Here is a 22213-nt window from a genome sequence, read left to right on the forward strand (position 1 = left end):
CCAATTTTAGGATTGCCCAATATATCGTTTAAAAGAAAATAACAGTTAATATTTTCCACAATAGTTTTTTTTTATTTCAAGCATTTAGTTGGAAAAATTATTTTTGGAGAGTTCGAAAAGGGAAGTGGAATGATGGGCTCGGCTCGCTGTGTGACAGTAAGATCCATTCATAAATTTTTCCTAGACATTTTTAAAGAACATTTTTGACACGTATAGCTATAATAATTATAGTACATATTAGTATGTATTAATGTAGGAAAGAAGAGAAACTGGCAGATTCGCTTGCTGATGGCATCCGCATCCCCATCATAATCAAGATCTAAAATATTACAAATCGCTACTAAATCGGCAAGAGAGAATTTCTCACTAATATGTCTGGCCTTTCTTTCGAATTCCTCGGAATTCTCATCGAAATGAAATCGTTCAAACGCTTTTAAATTCCGTCTTACCCATCTTGCGTCGGCTACAGCATCAAAAATGGCAACATGAAGGGCTTTCACTGCCGAAATGCGCCCATTGGCAATGTTGGCTGCCACCTTATCGATGTCACCTAAAGCCACCATTCTAAATTAACAATAACGTAAATAAACAAACAAACCTTGAAAGTCATCAACAAAATAGATCAACAAAACAGTTCTCAACAAAAGTTTCTTACTTCACCGGACGCACGAGTAGTATCCCACTTCTGATGTAGGAAAGAAGAGAGTAGATAATAATTAACAAGCAAGAAAGAAAGAAAAACAAGGAATCACTGATGATACAATAATATATTTTCTCGCCTTTACACCTTTTCGTCTTAAACACACATTAAATCTGATATATTTTATAACGCCTTGAAATTAATATTGACAAAGGAATATATTCGCCATGGCCATCAATATAAATATGTTCATAAAATAGCATTTAAATAAAATAAATTTATAAGGGGGTGCCTCCACGGATTTCTATTCCACATTAATATTCAAATAAAAAATAGAATAAGAAAAAATTGATTGAAAGCCTGAAAATTAAGGGTTTTCTTGCAAGTCAGTTTTTATGTAGACGTTTAACGGGTAATATTTTTAGAACTATTTAATTATTATTATATATACAGGGTGGAACCGGATAAGTGACGAAAAATTTTTTCTGTTAAACTACATTCAAAATGTAGTACAACGCCGCCTCAACGAGTGTCCTATCTCTATCTGTTAGAAAGTTATGATTTTTTCAGGTTTTTTTCGACTAAACCCGACCTTACGTCATAAAAACACTATTTCTCAACTTGTGCCTCACTTATTTACATTTTTCACCTCATTTTCGGATTCAGCATTAAATTTCCTATAATAATAGATCATTTTCTTAGTTATTTAACTTTAATCAGATTGATTTATTACAATAAGAACGTTAATTTTTTTAGGAATTTAGAATTTTCATGAATTTTCAAAAATTAGCCTCTTCGACAAAATTGGTCTTAGAGGCTGTCGAATTTCTCAAAAACTGCTCCTTTTAATACTCTTTCTAATGGTATAATAATCAGTTTCAATAATAGCTGTTTCCTTTGGTCTATTACTGAGAAAGTGCTGAGAAACAAGGTGTTAGCGAAGGAAGCAAAGGGGACTGGATGAAGCGTACTCGCATATCAATACTATTATTTATTAACAAAATCATTTCTTTAAGCATGTAAAATACATAATTACTTAGTAATTATTGATGTATCATGTTCTCAAAATGCCGACCTCGATTCTTGACGCATAACCGAGCGCGTTTTCGCATTGCTCCCACTGTTGCTGAAAATGTTCTTTCAGTTTTTCTGAAGCAGCAATTACCCGTCTTCTCACCTCTTCTTCACTGTTGACCTCAACCTTGTAGACCTCACTCTTAAGAAAACCCCATACAAAGTGGTCCATAGGGTTGAGGTCAGGAGATCTCGGTGGCCACGCGGTAGTTCCACCTCGCCCTATCCACTCAGGAAAACGTTGCGACAACCATCTTCTGACGTTCACCGAATAATGAGGTGGAGCTCCGTCTTGTTGATAAATTAAATTTCTGCTAACGTTGTGAGGAAGATTCAACAACAGTGGGAGCAATGCGAAAACGCGCTCGGTTATGCGTCAGGAATCGAGGTCGGCATTTTGAGAACATGATAAGTATACTAAGTTATTATGTATTTTACATGCTTAAAGAAATGATTTTATTAATAAATAATCATTTTGATATGCGAGTACGCTTCATCCAGTCCCCTTTGCTTCCTTCGCTAACACCGTGTTTTTCAGCACTTTCTCAGTAATAGACCAAAGGAAACAGCTATTATTGAAACTGATTATTATACCATTAGAAAGAGTATTAAAAGGAGCAGTTTTTGAGAAATTTGACAGCCTCTAAGACCAATTTTGTCGAAGAGGCTGATTTTTGAAAATTCATGAAAATTCTAAATTCCTAAAAAAATTAACGTTCTTATTGTAATAAATCAATCTGATTAAAGTTAAATAACTAAGAAAATGATCTATTATTATAGGAAATTTAATGCTGAATCCGAAAATGAGGTGAAAAATGTAAATAAGTGAGGCACAAGTTGAGAAATAGTGTTTTTATGACGTAAGGTCGGGTTTAGTCGAAAAAAACCTGAAAAAATCATAACTTTCTAACAGATAGAGATAGGACACTCGTTGAGGCGGCGTTGTACTACATTTTGAATGTAGTTTAACAGAAAAAATTTTTCGTCACTTATCCGGTTCCACCCTGTATATATAAAAAAAAACACTTCTTCACTAATATGTAAGATATTACGTAAATTTTGTTCATACATAATTTTAATATACAATAAATTATTTTAAGGGAAATAGGTTTATTTAGGACATTGGATGGTAATGCAGACTTTCATCAAAACTTTGTACTAATTCTGAGCCTCATTCTTCAAAAGAATATGCATCCACCTCTGGTCTTCGCTGCAATTAAAAGCTTTAACCCAACAAAGTTAAAAGATTTAGAGGAAGGCAGATTAAAGTAAACGAACAAAAAAATTAAATTACCTAATGATAGAAAATAATTAGTCTTAAATATGTGAAGTTCTTAAAATTTTACGTAGAAATACTAAATCAAAGGTAAACAAAAAAAAAAAAAAAAAGAATTGTAAAGATTCTCTATTAAGGCGCATTCGGAAATTTGGAGAAGCTATTTTTCTAAAGGATATTATACAAAATATAAGAGTCCCTTGGTTAAATCTAAATCTCCTGAAGTTTTCTTTTATCGTCTCCCATTAGTTTTAATGCAGGTACTTCGAGAGAAAATAGGATAATGAATATTTTCTTAAATTAAATCAAAATCTTAACCTTTTGTTCGCAGGGCCTCAGGAAGTGATTGACCCCGCCAGGACTGTGGTAGCCTAAAGTTAAAATTAGTAAAAGACATTGTTTCTTTTTTTTCTTGAAATTAAAACTTTACCTTTTCAAGCATTTCTGCAGAAAATTCACAGTTTAAGTTCACATAAATACCAATTCTTTGTATTGCTGTATTTTTCATAGAATTGTAAAACCAGTAGTTCGTCGAATTAACTACTGAAGTGTACTTGTGCATAGTCAGAAAGCTGGAATTTTTACTCAAATAGTCTATCAGACTAAAACTTTCTGAAACAAAATTATAAAATAGGAAAACAAATACACACTTTTTACTAGTGATTTAACTTAAGTAGTGCAATAATTAAATAATTAACCTTCTTTAGAGCAACAGATAAGGTTAACTGAATTTATATTTTTAAATAAAAAATAATTTCTAACGAATTTCACTGGTGCATTACTACTAGCCATACCCAAATTAGCATAGTTTAAAAAAATTATAAGGAAATATTCTTTTGGAAATATCATGGTCTTACATCAGTAGTTTTGACTTGAATGGCATCCAGAAACCTCTACTACAATCTCGCAAACTATATTCAGAAACAGAATTATTTATGCTTGTGAAACATTGTCTAAAAAGAGAATACTAAAGCAATCATGTCAGTATGTTGTCATTCTATAGTTCTTAGTTAAAAGAATATCAAAATGAAAAGAAAAAGCAAGTTGCCTTTGTTACACTTTAATTTGAAATTAATAGTTCTTGAAAAAAAAAAAAAAAATCAAATAATTCAAGTGTTTTGCTCATACTATTGCTGTTCAATTAGTAAAGTAGTAAATTCCGAACGGCTTTCAATATCTTCTGGGCTCTAACAAGAAAACAAAGAAAGCTGTTCTATCAAATAACACAAACTAAAAACAATGGACAAGAAACATAACACTTTATATATCGTTTATTTAAACTAACATTAAAGAAGAAATAAATAAAAATAAAAATCCTTCCAGTGAAATGTTTATTTAAAATTAGCCCTGCTCGCATTTTATTTATTTATTTTTTTAAAGTTTGGTTAAAACTTCCTGTAATACAAAGGCAAAAAACAATTATGCAAAAAACGTTTCTAACTGCAATTCATAATGCAACGTATGGTAACTTCATATACACTTTTATCCACAATATATCCACTTTTTTTTCCTTTTCCTTTTTAGGGTTTTAGACCCAGCAGCAAGTGCACTGTGTACTTGTGACTTTTGTAAATCGACAACTCCCTTTTTTTAAGGTAATATTTCCTCTATTACTTATTTTATTTCATTTTATTATATTTTTTTTAACCAATGCAAAACAATATGCTGCTTGAATCTTACCTTTCTGTTTCACGTAAAGCGTGCTAATTTCAGGAACTATAAATTGTAACTTTTTCTCACTAAGTAAAAGTATTAAATTCATTTCAAAGTTTTGATTTTAAGTAGACCATAAACATCCGTTTGAACCTTGGTTCCTCTAGTCAAAAAAAATTGATAATAATAATAATTTTCGGAATACGATCGTGTATATGTGAACAAAATACTCAAAAACTAAACATAGGAGAAAGCTGATACTTCGATTAGTTCCACCAAGAATGGCTAGGCTAGCCCACTTATTCGGGGGTTATCGGCACTAATTCATTGGAGAGAATTCCCCTGGTTTTAATTTGTGTCCTGCAGGTGCTCATCTCAAAAACTTTTTTTACGTGTTCGCCCAGGTGGCTATGAATCTTCTGGGATGCACTGGAGGATGACTAGGAAACTTTCCTTGAGGCGAAGTGATTGTGATTTAGCCTACCAACCATCTACTTAAGAGGAGCATTAAACTGATTAAGAGAAATCCTTACTTAAACCCTTATTTTCTGATTATTTTGACTAGTAAGATAGTTCTATCTCTCCTTAGAGTACCATTAGAGAATTTGAAGTAAATTTTCTTTCTCCCGAGATTGCGCCACTTAACTACTACAATACTATTCTCTAGGGGCAGAGGAAATTTATAAAATAAGCCACGTTTAAGCACTAGGAATCTTTATTAACAACATACTAAAGCTACTTGTACATCTATGTGAAGAAAGCACACTGTCAGAGGGCTGGCTGTGCACTGAAAAAGCTTCGCCCACCAATAAACACACATAAAAAAAGAAAAAAAAACACATTTCAGAAAAAATGGCCATAGATTTAAATCGTATTCTAGAAAACCATACATTTTATAAGTAAAGTAAAGTAAAGTTATCGCCTATTTTTTCAGGAGGGGCTTAACGTCCATCTACTAATTAGGTGTCGTGGACGGAGGCGACTAGCAAACATACTTTACTGTAAATTTCCTTTATTAACCATTAAATAAAATCCAAGACCTAAGGCCCGGAATCGAACCCAGTATCACAATGCATATTAGCTTTGCAGGTCTCGCCTCTAACCGCTCGGCTACCGTGGCGCCTCAAGCATTTTATAACTTACGTACATTTAAAAATTACTTTAGCAACTGATTTGTACAAGTTTTCTGGTATTATAGTTCCAGTGAAGTTCCTATGAAAGGGAAGGAAGATGTTTGGACATAGCAGTCGTATCCGCTCCCTCCAAAAGAAGATTTTACTGTAATATTTAATAGACATCAAAACGTGTAACTAAATCAATACTAATATATATTAAATTTAAAGGAGCGGCACAATTACAAAGTAATAATCATAAAAGGGAGGGGATTAGCTATGTGGCTAGCATACTGAATTCCCAAGCGGAGATCCCGAGTTTGAATCCAGTTGCTAACCCTTTGATTTTCTCTTCCTAGAAGCTTTTTCTTACAGCTTACTGTCCGGTAGCGGACAGTGTTGTTTGTAACGAAAAAACACTGCCCGAAGCCCGTCATTAGACTGAAAAAATCACCAGATCCTCAGGTATTGACACGCCTTAAATTAAATAAAAAAAAATCATACAACACAAGAAATGAATAAATAACACAGAAGTGGCAGAAAAAGTACTTATTATTTTCCTTTGTACTTGACACAAAAACGATCTTAAATAATTCTAATTTAATGAGCTCAGTACTTAAATTTAAGTATATGGTGAAAGCCTTCGTTTTCAACTTTTTTAAGTTTTAAATTGTTATTGGTACCCAAAAATTCTAACTTAACGGAAATTTATTTTAAAGTTGCCGCTTAGGGCGATGACAATACATTCGTCTATCTCCCTTAGAATTTTTTTCGAAAATTCAAGCTTTCTTCGCCTTTTTCAAGTATACGAGGTGTGTTCAAAAAGTAACGGGAATTTTCGTTTTTTGAAAAAAATATTTATTTATTCATCTACATTAATACTGTCGCCTTCAAAGTAGTCCCCTTCGCATACAATACACTTGTGCCAGCGCTTTTTCCAATCCTCGAAACACTTCTGAAACTCGATCTTTGTGATAGCTTTCAGCTCTTTCAGCGATTCGCTTTTAATGTCATCTATGCTTGTAAAACGACGGCCTTTTAATGTTCTCTTTATGTTTGGAAATAGAAAAAAGTCACATGGAGCCATGTCTGGCGAATATGGAGGCTGGGGCATCGTTAAAGTTTTGTTTTTGGCCAAAAATTCACGAACAAGCAATGAAGTGTGAGCAGGTGCATTATCGTGGTGCAAAATCCATGAATTGTTTTGCCACAAATCAGGGCGTTTTTTTCGGATTGCTTCACGCAAACGGCGTTGAACTTGTAGGTAGTACTCCTTATTGATTGTTTGACCTTGTGGCAAGAATTCATGATGCACTATGCCATTAAAATCGAAGAACACAGTGAGCATAACCTTCACATTCGACCGCACTTGTCGAGCCTTTTTCGGTCTTGGCGATCCAGAATGCCTCCACTGGGACGATTGAGCCTTAGTTTCGACATCATATCCGTAAACCCATGTTTCGTCACCTGTTATAACACGTTTCAGTAGATCCGCATCGTTGTCGACTTCATTGAGTGACTCTTGAGCAACTTCCATTCTCCGCTGTTTTTGTTCGAAATTCAACAATTTTGGAACAAATTTTGCTGCCACACGTTTCATACCCAAAACATCCGAAAAAATTTCATGGCATGAGCCAATTGATATGGCAACATCATCAGCGACTTCTCTGATTGTGATTCGGCGATCGTTCATAACCATTTCTTTCACTTTTTTCACGTTTTCATCGGTTGTTGATGTGCTTGGACGTCCAGGTCGTTCGTCATCTTCAACGTTTTCGCGGCCATCTTGGAAACGCTTATACCACTCCTAAATCCTTGATTTACTCGTAGCAGACTCACCATATGCCTTTATTAACATTTCACACACTTTATTACACTTTATTTCATTTTTTTACGCAAAATTTAATACAAATTCTTTGATCCATTTTTTTTAACAAACAAAAATCGCCAAGCTCGAAAAACACGTCTAACCTTAACGGCTGCCACTTAAGAAGTAAACAATGAATATTACTGAAAATTTTATCGTACTTCAGGGGCATGTGTACCAACATAATAAAAAAAAAAAATTTACAATCAGACTCTCCAAACCCGCGAAATTTAAAAATTCCCGTTACTTTTTGAACACACCTCGTATGTAAGGATTTCTGCTGATCACAACAAAAATGATTTGATTACATCAATCATAAATTGAATAAAACAGAACACTCATCGTAACATCACTTGCCTACAATGACCATTATTGCACTTTTAAAGTGATGACAAGTTAAATTAAATATTTCGGCCTGATTAAACAACGCTTAGGGGAAAATAAGTATTGTCATGATTTTATTAATGAATGTTTCCTATACCAACCACACTCGGTGTTACCATAATCCGGGGCCTTTTCAATTTTGCTTTATTTTTGTTCAGAAAATAGTGTTGCTTTTCCATAAAAAACAAAACAATAGCAATTATAAGACCGGATGCGTAGAGAACTTGGGCAAGAAGGGTTGCTTCCAAAGTAACAGCATTACTCTCCTGCTGGCCTATACATTCAGGTCGCTGGGCATACCATTTCCTGGTTTCACGATATTGCAGTCCGCTTTCCAGCACGCGCATCGTCCTAAACATAAAAACGAAAGAAATTTTGAGATTTACCGCATTAAAAAATATATTAATGTGGACTTGTTATCTATCACCATACATGCGCAGAAACCAGAATTTAAACTTATTTGAAAGAATGTAGAACATTTTAAAAAAGTTATTTTATATATATTTATACAATAACATATAAAAAATAAAATTATACACATATTATAAACCTAGAATAATGTTTTACCCCTATTAAAAAATTCGTGTTAAATAATTTTAATTTTTATCAACAACTGTCACCTCCTCCCAAGCCATTCACTCCTAAAGACATCATGGACGTAATCAACTGTCTTCCGAAAAAGAAAAGTCTGGGCTATGATCTGATTACAGCTAACATCCTGCTACAACTCTCCAGGAAAGCAATAATATTTCTAACTACTCATTATAATGCTGTACTTCTCTACAAATTCTCTTCTGTAACAATGATCCCTAAACCAAATAAACCTTCTCATTTCCCAAGCTCTTACCGACCCATCAGCCTTCTACCCATCCTGGGGAAAGTTCTCGAAAAACTTCTACTACTCCGCCTCCAAACTAAAATAGCCCTTTTAAATATCATTTCTGACCATCAGTTCGGTTTTCGGAGTAGCTACTCGACTGTTCTCCAGGCACTCGAGTAATGGGTGTAATCGCTACTTCCCCTGAATTAAAGCAGTACTGACGGGTGTCTTCCTAGACATATCTCAGGCATTCGACCGGGTATGGCACGCAGGACTGCTTTATAAACTCAAACGCCTACTGTCTTCTACCTTTTATCTCATTTTTAAGTCTTTCTCTCCGACCGTATCTTCCAAGTCAAACAAAGTTCTACTTCTAGTCTTATCCTTCCAATACTCGCTGGAGTTCCTCAAGGAAGCATTCTAGCCCCACTACTTTACATTCTTTATACTGCCGACTTACCAACTCACCCGACTACAATTACTTTCACATTCGCCGACGACACTGCAATTCTTTCTCTCATCTAGATCCTGTAATAGCATGCCGTACACTCCAATCACACCTAAATCTTCTCGAGCCTTGGCTGCAAAAGTGGAGAATCAAAGTGAATGAATTAAAATCTAAAAACATAGCATTCACCGTAAATAAGAAAACTCTCCCTCCTCTCTCCTTCCACAATACTTCTATACCAATTACTAACATAGTACGATATCTAGGACTACATCTTGACAAACGACTAACATGTAACTCATACGAATTGACCCCAATCTGAGGAATAAAATGTTGAAAAGACTACTCGACAAACGTTCAAAACTGACCCTGACGAACAAAAGAAAACTATATACTACTTCCCCCAATATGGACGTACGGAATGTAGCTCTACGGAAGCGCCAAAAACTCGAACATCAACCGACTTCAAACCTTACAGTCTAAAATTCTAAGAACAATAGTTAACGCTCCCTTCTACCTCTCCAATCACACGATACACTCTGATCTAAATATTCCTCTCGTCTCTGAAATAGCCCAATCTCGTTACACAAAACTCCATTCAAATCTACACAGTCACTACAACCCTCTAATCCACAACATGTCTACTACAACACTTTCTTTAAATCCACAGCGCAGACTAAAGCGGCGGTGGCCACGCGATATCTCAACATATAACGCCGATCTCCTAGGATGGTTGCTGTGTAAGCTTGCCAATCTGGCGAACTAACGGCTTCCATCACTGGATGGACGTCGTTCACTCCACTCACGTCTCTTAGCGCAAATGCATGGGCGCGTGTATGTATGTATATCTATATATACGTGCATGTGCATTTGCGCTATCCTTATCTCTCAACTCTCTTGCTTATTGTACTTGATACAGTTGCAAAATAAGTAAATTAATTATTATCAAATAATAATACAACTGTAATTAATATGTCCTTAACAACAACTTTCAGTAAAATAAGTTAAGTACAAGCGTTGATTAAATTTTAAAAGGTTCCAAAGAATTCCTCAAACAATTTTCTAGGGAAAATGTGCAATAAAACTGGAAGGTGTTTGAAGGTATACATACGAAGGTATAGTACTTTAGTATAAGAATATATACATAATTCGAAACCTTTGCAATATATCCCCTTAGTAGGTATTTGAGCAGCATGACATTTTTAAGTTACCTAGTAGACCCTAGCACTTTCTTCCAGCCAAATCGTATCAAAACTAGCGCCTAATAGTTTTCGAGGGAACCAAACATATATTCGACTTTCTCCTGTAAAATGCACAATCTCGGTTCTTTAAAAAGGCATATCTAAATGAAATTTGAAATTTTGAATCGAAGGACCACCCTCATCCATAAAAATCGGTTTGTGCGTTTAGGCGACACGTTGTTTTCAAAAAATAAAAATACGTATGTCTCGAACTCTATTAAATCTGCATTGTGGAAAAAAAATTACACCTATAAATGAAAATAAGCTCTTATTATTTTGAAGAAAAGTTTTAATTTTTTTAGAAAAAGGGGATAAAAATTTTAACTAGGGTGTTTTACATTATTATACTTTTTCGTACAGTGTTTGACAATCAGCCTTATATAACTTAGTCAATAAATAAAATTATATTACTTCTATTTGAACCGGAATCAGTTGTCTATTTACTACTGAAACTTGATGCATTTTGACCAATTTAAGCGAAAAATCTGTACTTACCCTCTAAACATTAACTCCTTAAAAGGTGATTTTTTTCTTATTACTGGTGATCCCAAAAGACGAATCATTTCAATCTCGAACAAAGAACATTTTTCTGGATTGCTAAACGTTTTTCCGATAACGGTATACATATTGGTGTCCTGTCCGTACAAAGCCATAGTTCCTTTCCGAACTTCCTCCAACCCTTTTTCTAGATTTATGAATTTGTCTTGTTCTATTGTAGGGCCTTTGATTGCTTTCTCATATGCGCGAGTTATTTTCTCACTAACATTGCCCTAGAAAAAGTTCAGTTGTAGTCAGATAAAATTAACAAAAAATTGAGATTTGCTTAATAAAAAAAAAACAAAAAAATCTTACAGTAAAATATGAGCGATGATAGGAGATATTTTCTGAATACATTTTTAATGGGCTTTCTATAAGTTTATCAACTGTATTGAGAAATTTTGGCGAAGGAGATAAGAGAAAGCCAACCACTTCAGCTCCATAGTATGAGTATACCATTACACTAGTTACCTCCATAATAACACAAAGAATCCGCACTGGAGCTCGAAATGAATCGGGATAGAAACCTATTGGAAAATAATTTAAATATATAAACAGAGTTAATTGACAATTTGGATTTTATTTTGCACAGTTTGGATGACTGTGATAAATAAAGAAAAATCGTTATAAAGACTTTTCCCTAAAAGTGCTACTATGTTTCGAGATCGCTTATTATTCAAATATTTTTTCTAAAAAAAAAACCAACAAAAGACTTGGAGAGAACTTATATCTCTTCGAAATCATTGTTTCTTAGCTAACTTCTAAGTTTAAAGTTAGAATAAACCATCATTACACCATCTTAACAGCCGAAAATGGAGGGCCCTCTTATGGTTCTCTATCCTGTTTAATTTTTACCTCTCTGACATTTCAAGCATTTCCTTTCCGGATTCAATAGCCCTTCTCTGACGATAAAAGTAGTGATCTTATAGCTCATACATTAGAAGCCGGTTATTCCCTTCAAAAAAAATACTGCTCCTGAACTACTTTACAAGAAGGCGAACAATCCTAAATTTTAATACAATAATAACCCTTAATGTGAGGCGCAAATATTTACATTAAAAAGAGCAATTGAGCCACCGCAGATATTCTTCCATAACCTCTTGTATAAGACTATATTCAGGACGTTTCATAAAAATGAAATGTGAGGGCGTGAGTTTAGTACCGAAATTAAATAATTCAGGAATTCAAAAAAAAAAGAAAGAAAGAAAGAAAAAAAAAAGATCTTCAGAATTGTAGTAAACACACAATGGTTCATCTGTGATATCAAGCTCCCATATAGATCCAGAGATACCAAAAATTCAGGAGTACATTGGTACAAAACTTTAAAATTATCACTCCAAACATATATTTGTATATTACAAAACAGGATTTTAGCAACTTCGGCTGAAACCTCGCAAGAAATAGTAGATTTTTAATTAAATTTGGGAGCACTTTATATTTTCGTATTATGAAATATTTAGGCAATCAGTTCATCACTGTTTAGGCATCAATAGTTTTTGTTATTTAGGCAATATTTTAAGTAAGAAATGTTGAAAGATAACTGGTATCCCGAATGTGCATTTCAGCACATTTTTAAAAGAATATTATATAATGACGATTATTTATTATGATAATAATAATAATAATAATTTCGAATCCAGCTGTTGACCCTTAGATTTACTCTTCCTAAGAGTTTCTTACAGCTCACTGTCCGGTGATGGACAGAGTTGTAACGAGAGAACACTGTCCAGAGGCCGGAAGTGCACTGATAAAAGCTCCGGGCGCCAATAACCACAAATGTTGACGCACCTTGAATCATAAAGTAATAATAATAATAATCATAATCATCATCAAAAAAGAATCGCAAATTACCTTGCTGGCAGAAGATTCCCAGCACGACCAAAACTGACGCAGAGAAACTCTTCTCATTAGGCGGCTTGTCTTTAATATTGAAATTTCTGATCATTCTTAAACACAATCCCGAGAGCATTATTGTAGCAAAAGTGCACATCCATGATGGCAATGTGAATGGCATAGCAAAGGCACTATAAGATGCCAGAGTTGAAGGATGTTTAAAAATGAAGCAAGTCCTAAAGGTATAAATAAGAAATTAATTCCAGATATTTCTTCTAGCCCCAGTCACTTTAACATAACTTCGATATCATATATATATTTGCGTATCCAATCACTAAAAAAAATAATATTTTAGTTCACAACTTTAATGAAATTTAATTTGAGAAGAGTTTTTATTATATGTACTATAATATAGGGTAATTAACCTCTCTTAACGTTACACAAATAGCACTATACATATAATGTGTAAATAAAAGTACCCATCTAAAAACTAGTATTATTTTTTTCAATTTCTTTCTTCATATATAATTTTCATCCAAACAATAAACATATGAATTATTACTCACTTAGAAAAATCGTATTAAAATTAATAATCATAATTATATTTTTAAAAATTTATTGGTTATTGGTACAGTAATCACCAAAATCAAATGTTTTTCAATTTCTTGTCTTTCTTTGCCTGTCACATTCAGCAGATAATAAAACAAAAAGTGCAAGGAATTCAAAGGAAGGAAAATTGATTATCACATTCTTTCTCGATTGTAAATTGGAGTTTCTTATAGTACGAATTAAAATGAAGGAACTTGGCTATGTCATTTGGATTAACTAGGTGAAAAAGCTTATGTATTTAAATATGAGTAAGATAGAGGCAGCATCATGGGTAGTGTCTAAGGAGTCGTTCATTTACTACACATTCTTAAGATATCCATGCCGGGATCATGGGGGATAGTAATGTGGAGCTGAATTAAGAGCCAAAACTAGATACTTTTGGATTTTTATTAGATACTAGGTACTTGATATTAGTCTATAGATAGGATATGCCCATAAATTTTTAAGAAATTATGTCAATCCCAGAGTTAATCTCAATTATAGAGAACTTCAGCGGAAAATATATTCTCACAATTCACTTCATTAAAGTGCATTTGTACGAGTATGACGTACTCTAATTTAAATTACTACTTTTATTTTGCAACAAATGCACATATTGTTTACAATCATGATGAAAATATATGGACATCATAAATAATAAAGAAATTTAGAGGACTCCACAAGTAATTCATAACTGCTACTAAAACAATAATACGATATTAAATTGAAAATAATAATTTCTCTAATAAAACAAGAGCGAATGGGTTAATCTCAAAGTAGCTTGAACGACTAATCCGAAGGATCCCTGATTCGATACCAGTTTTCTTTTCTAGGAGCTATCCAACACAATTTCGAAGAAGGCAGTGTAATCTAGTAACGAGAGAGTCTGTCCGGAGGTCAGCAATGTATTGACAAGGGTCCAGGAATCAATGTACGTCGACGCGCTTTACAACTTAAAAAAATAAAAATTCAAGTGGGTAATGCAATAATTTCCATAGTATTAAGATTCTCTAGGAATTTGAATTAAATTTGGAACTGGATTCATTGCATTCTGAGGTGCAATAAAATTATCATTATTAGAAATTATCGCATACCCACAGCTAAAGTTTATGGAAACTCAACCAGGTTAATCATTTTTAGTATGCACTGATTGATGGAAGGTAAGATTTCTTAACGAAATTCAAACAGAGCTCGAATATAGAATGATCATTTGTGAGTCTCAAATGTTTTAGAAGTTCAGTACTTCCGAAATATATTTTTAGTTGCACAGTATCCCAGCGAACTTCTGAGGCCAAGATAAATGTGTACGACAATCGCACACAATCAAGTAAGCTTTATGCTATATTATTAATCTAAAACTCTAAACTAATACACATTTAGTTAATTAAGTCAAATTTCCGTTCTCTAAGTTGTATCACATTACAAAATTACAATCTTTTGCAGAAGAATTGATGAAAGCAGTTTTTGAAATTTTACCTGTATTTTGAAGAAGCAGGAAGAAAAAATGAAACAATATATCTTTCTTTAAAAAATCTTGAAAGCGTTAGTCCTACTTCGACAGTTTTTTCTTCAAGAGCATCAAACATACTGCCTTTGCCAAAATGTCCATCTTTTTGAAGGTAACCCCAATCATTAGTAATGTTTATTAAATAGCTAAAATAATAATTATAAAAATAAACTAAATAAAAATAAAAGAAGAATTCGTAATATGATTTAAAGACCGGATTGCCTGGGCCATTAGGATCAACTGCATTTTTACAGATATATTAAGGACTGGGAAAGGATCTTAATTAATTCGAACTTCATTAAAATAATACAGGAGCCAATATATTTTGAGCGAAGAACAAGAACGTATCTCTATTTACAAGCGATTATCTAGGAATATTGTATACGGAAGTACCAGTTACAGATAATATGGCACGCTAATAAAAATTCCAGTGAATTCTTAAATCTAGCCATACGCACAGGGTAGTAAATAAATATTTTGACATGGTTTTTCTTTCCAGGCTGAAATATTGATCAGTATGTTAAGTAGGACCAATGGGCTAGCTCTGGTTAATTACCTTAAAGATGCACTCAGCTATAGTCCGTATAAGTTGAATACTCGAATAATAATTTTTTTAAATTTTAATAATTTTTTATTATTTTATAGAATTGTGAATTAGTTATTTTTACTATTAGTCTATTCAGAAAACTTTTATTTCTAGTTTACTTTTTATATTTCCTTTTCTGTTTTGATGGTTCAGAATTTTCTTCTGGTAATGTTCTTAAAATTGAACTCCTGTGAGCGAAAACTGAAAAAAACTGTGTCTACAAAATCTCTTCAAGTGAAAAATTCATTGAATAAAGAGATAATACTGAAGAGGAATTGTTTTGAAATTCTGAATTTGAGCAAGTGATGGAAGAGAGGTGACAGTATTCTAATAGTGTTAAAACAAAAGTTATAGACCTGAAAAGGTTTTTACGTGAATACAGAGTTTAAAATAAAATCGTGGAAGCCATTTTTTTTTTAAAAAATCTCAAAACCAAGAAAACTCTAGAGAGCTTCATCTGGTTGAGGGATTTTAATCGCAAAGTTACTTTATTTCCCAAACAAAATATACGTTTGAGCTTTCAATGAGTTTTTTGAGTTTTACATACACACCGTACGAGAGAGAGGCTATTATAATCAGGGTACCTCAATATAGTATTAATCGTAAAAACTCAAAAATGATGTTTGTACTTCCTCTTTACCACAAGTAAAAGAAAGCATAAAAAGACATCAACACATAAATAACCATCACAAGATCTTAATCGAAGTAAGAATCGAGATAAATAACTGGAAACTAACAATCACTTGTTAAATTATTAGAAATTTATTTACTTCTCTGATCCATAATGTATAAAAGAGAGAGTAAAAATATACTTTGTTTTTTTACAAGCTTCTACACAGTTCCATTTCGACCAAATTTGGCAAACATATTCTTCAGGATAAGCCCAACTGGCTAAAATCGTAGTTCACTAAGTCGTAAGGTGAAATGCGTCATTTTTTGGGCACTGGATAGAGGACGGAAATACCCTTTGGAATTTGATGGAAAAATCAGAATCACTTTCAATCACGTTCATCAACGATATGTTTCAAAATCTAGATACCTATCGGAAACAGTCTGTCCAGTTGAAAATCTAAACATTTTCTTTTGTATAGGGATCTAACTTATGAGAAGTTTTTTGCCGCTTATTTTGGTGTGACTGCAAATCCTAACTTGAAGTTTCGCCATCTTAGGTGGCTGTTTAAGATTCTAAACTTGAATTGTGTGTCATGTTTAGAGAGAAAGAGAATGAGGGAAAGGGAGAGATTGAGAGGGAGGATGATCGAAGACTAAGTTCGTTATGGACCGGTAATGTAAAGCGGCTCTCTTCCATTTCTTTAACAAAACGTCCAAAATTTAAATATCTTTATTTATGTTGTATTTCGTTATATATATAAACTAAAGGTACATTATTTATTGCAGAATATTGTTCATCGCTTTTGGCGACTGATTCGTTAATTCAAGAGGAAGAAATATTATTACCGCTTTCAATACATTATTTAGTTAGAATGAAATATATAATGAAATAATTTATTTCATTATAATGAAGAAATAATTCTTACACAATGCAACTGTGAATCACAATAATCTTAATGTTGTAATTAAAATACAGATAAGTATATAAAAACAGTTTCATTATTTTACCTGAAATTGTAAATGCTTTCAATATGTTTATTATTGGCATAAATGTTCCTAGATAGAACATCCAACTGTGGCTTAAAAGTATTATCCAGCAATTGTTGTTCTGCACAAGTTCCATTAACTTCTAGGCGCGTTAACTAAAATACATTATTTAATTAAATTAGGAAAGTTTATAATTATTATCGCTTGATGGCAATAAATTAATTAAATCTACTTTTTCGGCAACGGTGAATAACTGAATAATAACTTTACAAATTTTATAATGTTGGAAAGAATTAAATATAAACATGGTTATTTAAAGAAAATTCATGAGTTAGTAAGAGAATTCTAATGTTTTTGATCACACCAGATTTTTTTTTTGTTTTCTTTTGTAAATTACACAAAATTGGATTTTTTATTTTATTTTTTATAGTTAGTATCCTAATCCTACAATCCATTCATTCAAATTATATGAGTTAAATAAATCCTATTTTTTTTTTAGTTGAAACATTAAATGCAATTAATTACCTACTCAGTAATAAAGAAGGATTATGGACTTTTCTTTTATTTTGGAGGTGACGCACTAATTTTATATATCAGTTTAAATTATGTAGATAAAAGTGAGAATTGAATAAAATAAAATATCACCTTTGGTACATTGTGTAATTTTTTTGTAAGCTGACATACTATAATTAATTAAAACAATAAAAAATAAAGAAAATTTGTTGGTTGGTTTAACTAACTTTGCTTTAATCGAATTTTCGTTAAATACAAAACTAACTCCTAAGTTGCCACAACTTCTACTACAAAAAATAAATCTTGGTTTATTAAAACACATTAAAATATTCCCTAAAACGGTTAAGAACTGTTGAGGGTATGTATGAATTTTTTAGACACAAATGGGTGTGACAAATTCAGCCTGATGCATCCTGAATAAAATGTTTAATTAGCATATTATAAAATCCTTATGACGAGCATTGAAAAAATGTTCGTATACGTACAACCATTGAAGCTTTAATAAAACTTCCTTGCAAATTATCCCTGATTGGTGGTGTTCTGAGAGTAGTACTTGATCTAGCCCATGATCCAATCTCATTGACAATTAGAGCCATATCATTTTGAATTCTGTATAAATCATAAATTCTTCCTCTGGTCATTACAGATACATCACTATCAAATGCTATGCTCGTGTTTTGAAGGTAATCCATTATTTCATCATAATTTTGCGAATACAATAAAAAGACATGGCTCATATTTATCATCAACTCCATAGATGCCTAAAATTAGAAAAATTAACTTTTTAACACCTTTTGCAATGAATATCCATCTTAAATAGACATTCTTGGGCAAAGCAGTAACATATTAAGCTCAAGTATATTATAAGTGAATTTAAAAACTACTTGAAATTATTAATCTCAAGATAGTTTTCATAAGAAAGCACTACAGCTAATTTTAATAACCACGCAGAAAATTCAACGATGAAACAGCTCAATCACAATTCTTTTTGGGCTTTGAATTTCAGGTTACAATAGTCATAAAGTTTATAAGGCACTAAATTACTAACACTAGTTACTGGAAGCAGTTTTTCTTTCACACAATTCTCTTAATTTTCTTGATTCTTAGTTCCTCTGAAGTTTTATAAATATTTAAATAAATTAATAAAATAAATAAATTTTCGATATCTGAATTGCTTTAATCATTAAATTAATTATGCTTAATTCTTCCTAGCTTCACTTATTTCGCTGAAAATTATAATCTACTTTACATTAAAGTAGATTAACACGCAAACCTACTAATTTTATTTTGTTTTGTTTTAATTTAAATTTTAAACCCAAATAAAGACTAATTTATCAATTTTACTCCATGACTTGATAAACTTTCAGTTTGTAGCAAACTAGTATTCTTGATATCGATGATGATATCTCGCATACTTTCCTTATTTCTGGCCGGTTACGGATTTTTTCTGTAACGTGAGTTACAAAGTCATTAATCATCAAAGGTTGAACGTCATTCATCAAGGAGAGATGAAAATCTGAAATCGGTTAGAAATAAGAAAAACAGACAAGCTATAACGATAACATCCAGTACTGCAGACCGAACAACATTTTCATTAGATACTTGAATTTGTATTCCTGTTAAAAGTACCTATTTCCAAAAATAATCTCATACCTATTACCTTATTAAAGACATATTTTGTAGATTCACATCGCAAGTCTATGAATGTCCCCAAAGGATGTTTTTCAGATTTAAAAATGTTATAGAAATCCAATTTCTGATACTGTGCTAATTTTACTCCTGTCAGTAAAGAATTCTTATCACTTCTGATCGACATTTGAAGCAAAAAATCAACACCATCTGTTAACAAATATACTTTATTAGACATAGATTATTGTGCTACAGTAACTTATATTTATAGGTTCAACCATTATTATTTCTGACCTCGATTCGTGCAAGGAAATATATTGGCAGCTCCTACATTTTTAAATGAGAAAAATGATTTTATAGTTTCAACTGGAATTCCATGGCAGTTGCCAAAATGATTAAATTTGAGAAATAAGTAAGTAAATATTAAAATAAAATCAAAACTAAATATAAATTTCATTGTATTATGTGGAAGGACTATATGAAACTAAATATACTTTCACCATCTTGTTGGTGTTCTGTCTTGGAAACCTGTCCATGAAATAATAAGAAATTTAAACCTCACAAACATTTACTGCTTTGTGAATTTAGAACAAGAATGGCAATAAAGGAAATCAGACAACTGTCATTTTCACATTGATCCAAAGGTAAATAAATAATAGACTCAAAGCTGCCCTTTTGCTGGAGTTCTCCTTACACAATAGGTATTTTAAAAAATAAAAAACAAAATTAACAATTTTGTATAAAAAAAAGTGAGGAATCGCTCTAATAATGAAGAAACATGTAATCATCATTTTATTTTTTGTAATTCTTTTTAATGTTTCAATGGTTTAAATCTCGAATGAATCTCTCTACATTAAGTAATAGTGATGTTAATAATAATAATAATGATGATGATATGATGTTTGCTTTTCTTGAGAGATAGAGGTGTGATATACTGGATGGCTGATATTATAGAGCTATATCCACAAACTCAGCCCCACAAAACAATTTAAAAATATTTTTTCGACAAATATTTTGAGTTAACCTTTATTATGGGACCTTATCACATAGCACATTTTGTAATTTTTTTTTTAAATGCACATATTTTATTTTACTTTTTTGTTAAACAATACTTCACTAAGATACAATTAAACAGTGTAAACAGTTTCTCATTACTTTCACTCCTCAGCGTTGTAATTATTTTGTAACCTTAAAAGAATTTTTTACCATACTCACCCTTTTCATAATTACTGAGGTTGGGATCAAGAACTTAAAGAGAAAGTCATCTTTCACGAAATAACTTAAAACCAACAATTGAAAATATGGTCAGCTCCACAGTACTGGATAACATCTTTGATTTTATCCGTTGAAGCACGCATATTTCTAGTGGTTTAGGACTTTCAACCATAATCAGAGATAGAATAATCAGTTAAGTGTAGAGTGTAAAGGGTCTTGCTGAAAGAAACTGAAAATAAAGCCGAAAATTTTAAAGTTTGAGAATTGAATAACTTACCCAATTTTTAACCTTATGCTAAAGCTCACCATCTATGTATTTCTCTAGGGTTAACAAATAAATACCTAATTAAAATTTGGGAAAAACACTTATGAATATTTAAAAATAAAATAATATACATAGTTACTGAATATATGTAAATAGTTATTGTAATGTCTGTTTGAATAATTTGTTAATTTTTTGGGTGCCAAAACTAAATATGAAAAGGCATACAACGATCAAAGGAATCTTATCTTAAATGTTTAATTAGAGCCTAAATGATCATAAAAATCTATTGCTATTTTTTTATTTTTTAATTCTGTATGTTGTTTCATTCAACAGATTTTGGTGAGACTACATGAGTAATTTATGGGAAAGGGGTTCTGGGTGACCGCAACTAAAACCACTTAAAGTGTCAGTAGAAGATGCATTGAAAGGCTGAAATGCCATTCCGAGTTCTTCAGTGAGCATCTTTATAAGATCTTAGAATTTTATCTTGATTGAGTTTCCACAATAAAACGTATAACAATCCTCAATCACATTCGAATAATCTTATTTCTCCATTGGCTCGAGACAGATTTAGTGACACTCCCCCCCCCCCAACACACAATAAATCGAATAATCCAACATAATCCGGGCCCCAAAATTACCTCTCCAATCTCAATGAGTCGCAATTCAGTGCCAACTCCATAAAGGAGATAAACATCCAAAATACACTCCAAGCTTTGCTTAGAGAATTAGATTTAAAATTTAGATAAGTAGAGATTGAAAGACGTATAGAATATATCGTAAATAACAAGCAGATTAATAAGAACAACTGGTGAAAGTTTATGAACTCTCGTAATAATTAAATCTGACGCACAAAGTTAACTAAAAATGTAATATAAAAAACCCATTCAATCTTAAAATTATCCTCTTTGAATAAAATAACTTTCAGTAGAAACATCCAATCGCTTCCTTTTAACAGAACAACTTTCAATAAAATTTTGTTAATTTTATTCTTTTTAGAAAAGGATAATTTTTTAGTGCCCTCTAATGCTCTCATTAAGAAAACTCTAAGACATCATCTATGACAAATCTGATTGGAACGCTCTATTTTTCCTATTTAAGCAAACAGTTGATTACAAGCTAACATGAATATTTCATCCTTCCAGCGAAAGATCATTAATTGGATCTAACAGAAAAAGGGTTATCAGAAGTCAACTCCTGATGCTGCTTTTAGAATTCGTTGCAGTTCTAACCATCCACTAAGCCTACACACTCATAACAATATGTCAAATCACTCTTATAGTACTCAGGAATCTTCAAAAATGATATCTCTGCGATAATTTTCTCGATTAAAATATTATCTTTTTATGACAAGGAAGATAAAGTAATGCAGGAGTATTTATATTTAGACATAATGAACCATTAAATTATTTTAACCATTTGGATA

General features: G+C 32.1%; 2 protein-coding genes and 1 long non-coding RNA gene across 9 annotated transcripts in view; 1 reads left to right on the forward strand and 2 right to left on the reverse strand.

Annotated features, from left to right (window-relative positions):
* The window catches only part of LOC141459502 (ionotropic receptor 75a-like), a 15478-nt gene extending 14640 nt beyond the window's left edge, over positions 1 to 838 (reverse strand). For 2 of the 4 annotated variants that reach the window (XM_074138675.1, XM_074138665.1), the window contains exon 1: positions 599 to 838. Coding sequence is in view for 2 of the 4 variants with exons in the window: in XM_074138665.1 (XP_073994766.1) it covers positions 599 to 610 (12 nt within the window). In the remaining 2 variants the exon portion in view is untranslated. Of the gene's footprint in view, positions 1 to 449; positions 565 to 598 lie in introns of all 4 variants that reach the window. The other 2 variants (XM_074138656.1, XM_074138683.1) reach the window with 2 other exon arrangements.
* The window catches only part of LOC141459529 (uncharacterized), a 13363-nt gene extending 9882 nt beyond the window's left edge, over positions 1 to 3481 (forward strand). Inside the window, exon 3 of the long non-coding RNA XR_012461505.1 lies at positions 3322 to 3481. This is a non-coding gene — a long non-coding RNA (uncharacterized lncRNA). The remainder of the gene's footprint in view (positions 1 to 3321) is intronic.
* Positions 3471 to 21346, reverse strand: LOC141459486 (ionotropic receptor 75a-like). Of its 4 annotated transcripts, none has more exons than XM_074138628.1 (9): positions 19339 to 20012; positions 18164 to 18439; positions 17187 to 17320; positions 14950 to 15126; positions 12904 to 13121; positions 11368 to 11579; positions 11011 to 11285; positions 8108 to 8357; positions 3471 to 3602 (listed from the first exon to the last, which is right to left on the reverse strand). In XM_074138628.1, the coding sequence occupies exons 1-9, from the start codon at positions 19543 to 19545 to the stop codon at positions 3588 to 3590; spliced, it is 1764 nt and encodes a 587-aa protein (XP_073994729.1). In that variant the 5' UTR covers positions 19546 to 20012; the 3' UTR covers positions 3471 to 3587. The 4 variants fall into 4 exon arrangements, with proteins under 4 accessions (XP_073994729.1, XP_073994747.1, XP_073994737.1 ...); XM_074138646.1 differs by lacking the exon at positions 3471 to 3602 and adding an exon at positions 20800 to 21346 and having other exon boundaries at positions 6132 to 8357; positions 19339 to 19517; XM_074138636.1 differs by lacking the exon at positions 3471 to 3602 and adding an exon at positions 20523 to 21346 and having other exon boundaries at positions 6132 to 8357; positions 19339 to 19517.
* Positions 21347 to 22213: the final 867 nt, after the last annotated feature.

Source organism: Rhodnius prolixus, unplaced genomic scaffold (assembly GCF_049639745.1).
Source record: "Rhodnius prolixus isolate KJV_2025 unplaced genomic scaffold, Rpr scaffold_1, whole genome shotgun sequence".
In the NCBI taxonomy this organism is placed as follows: Eukaryota; Metazoa; Arthropoda; class Insecta; order Hemiptera; family Reduviidae; genus Rhodnius; species Rhodnius prolixus.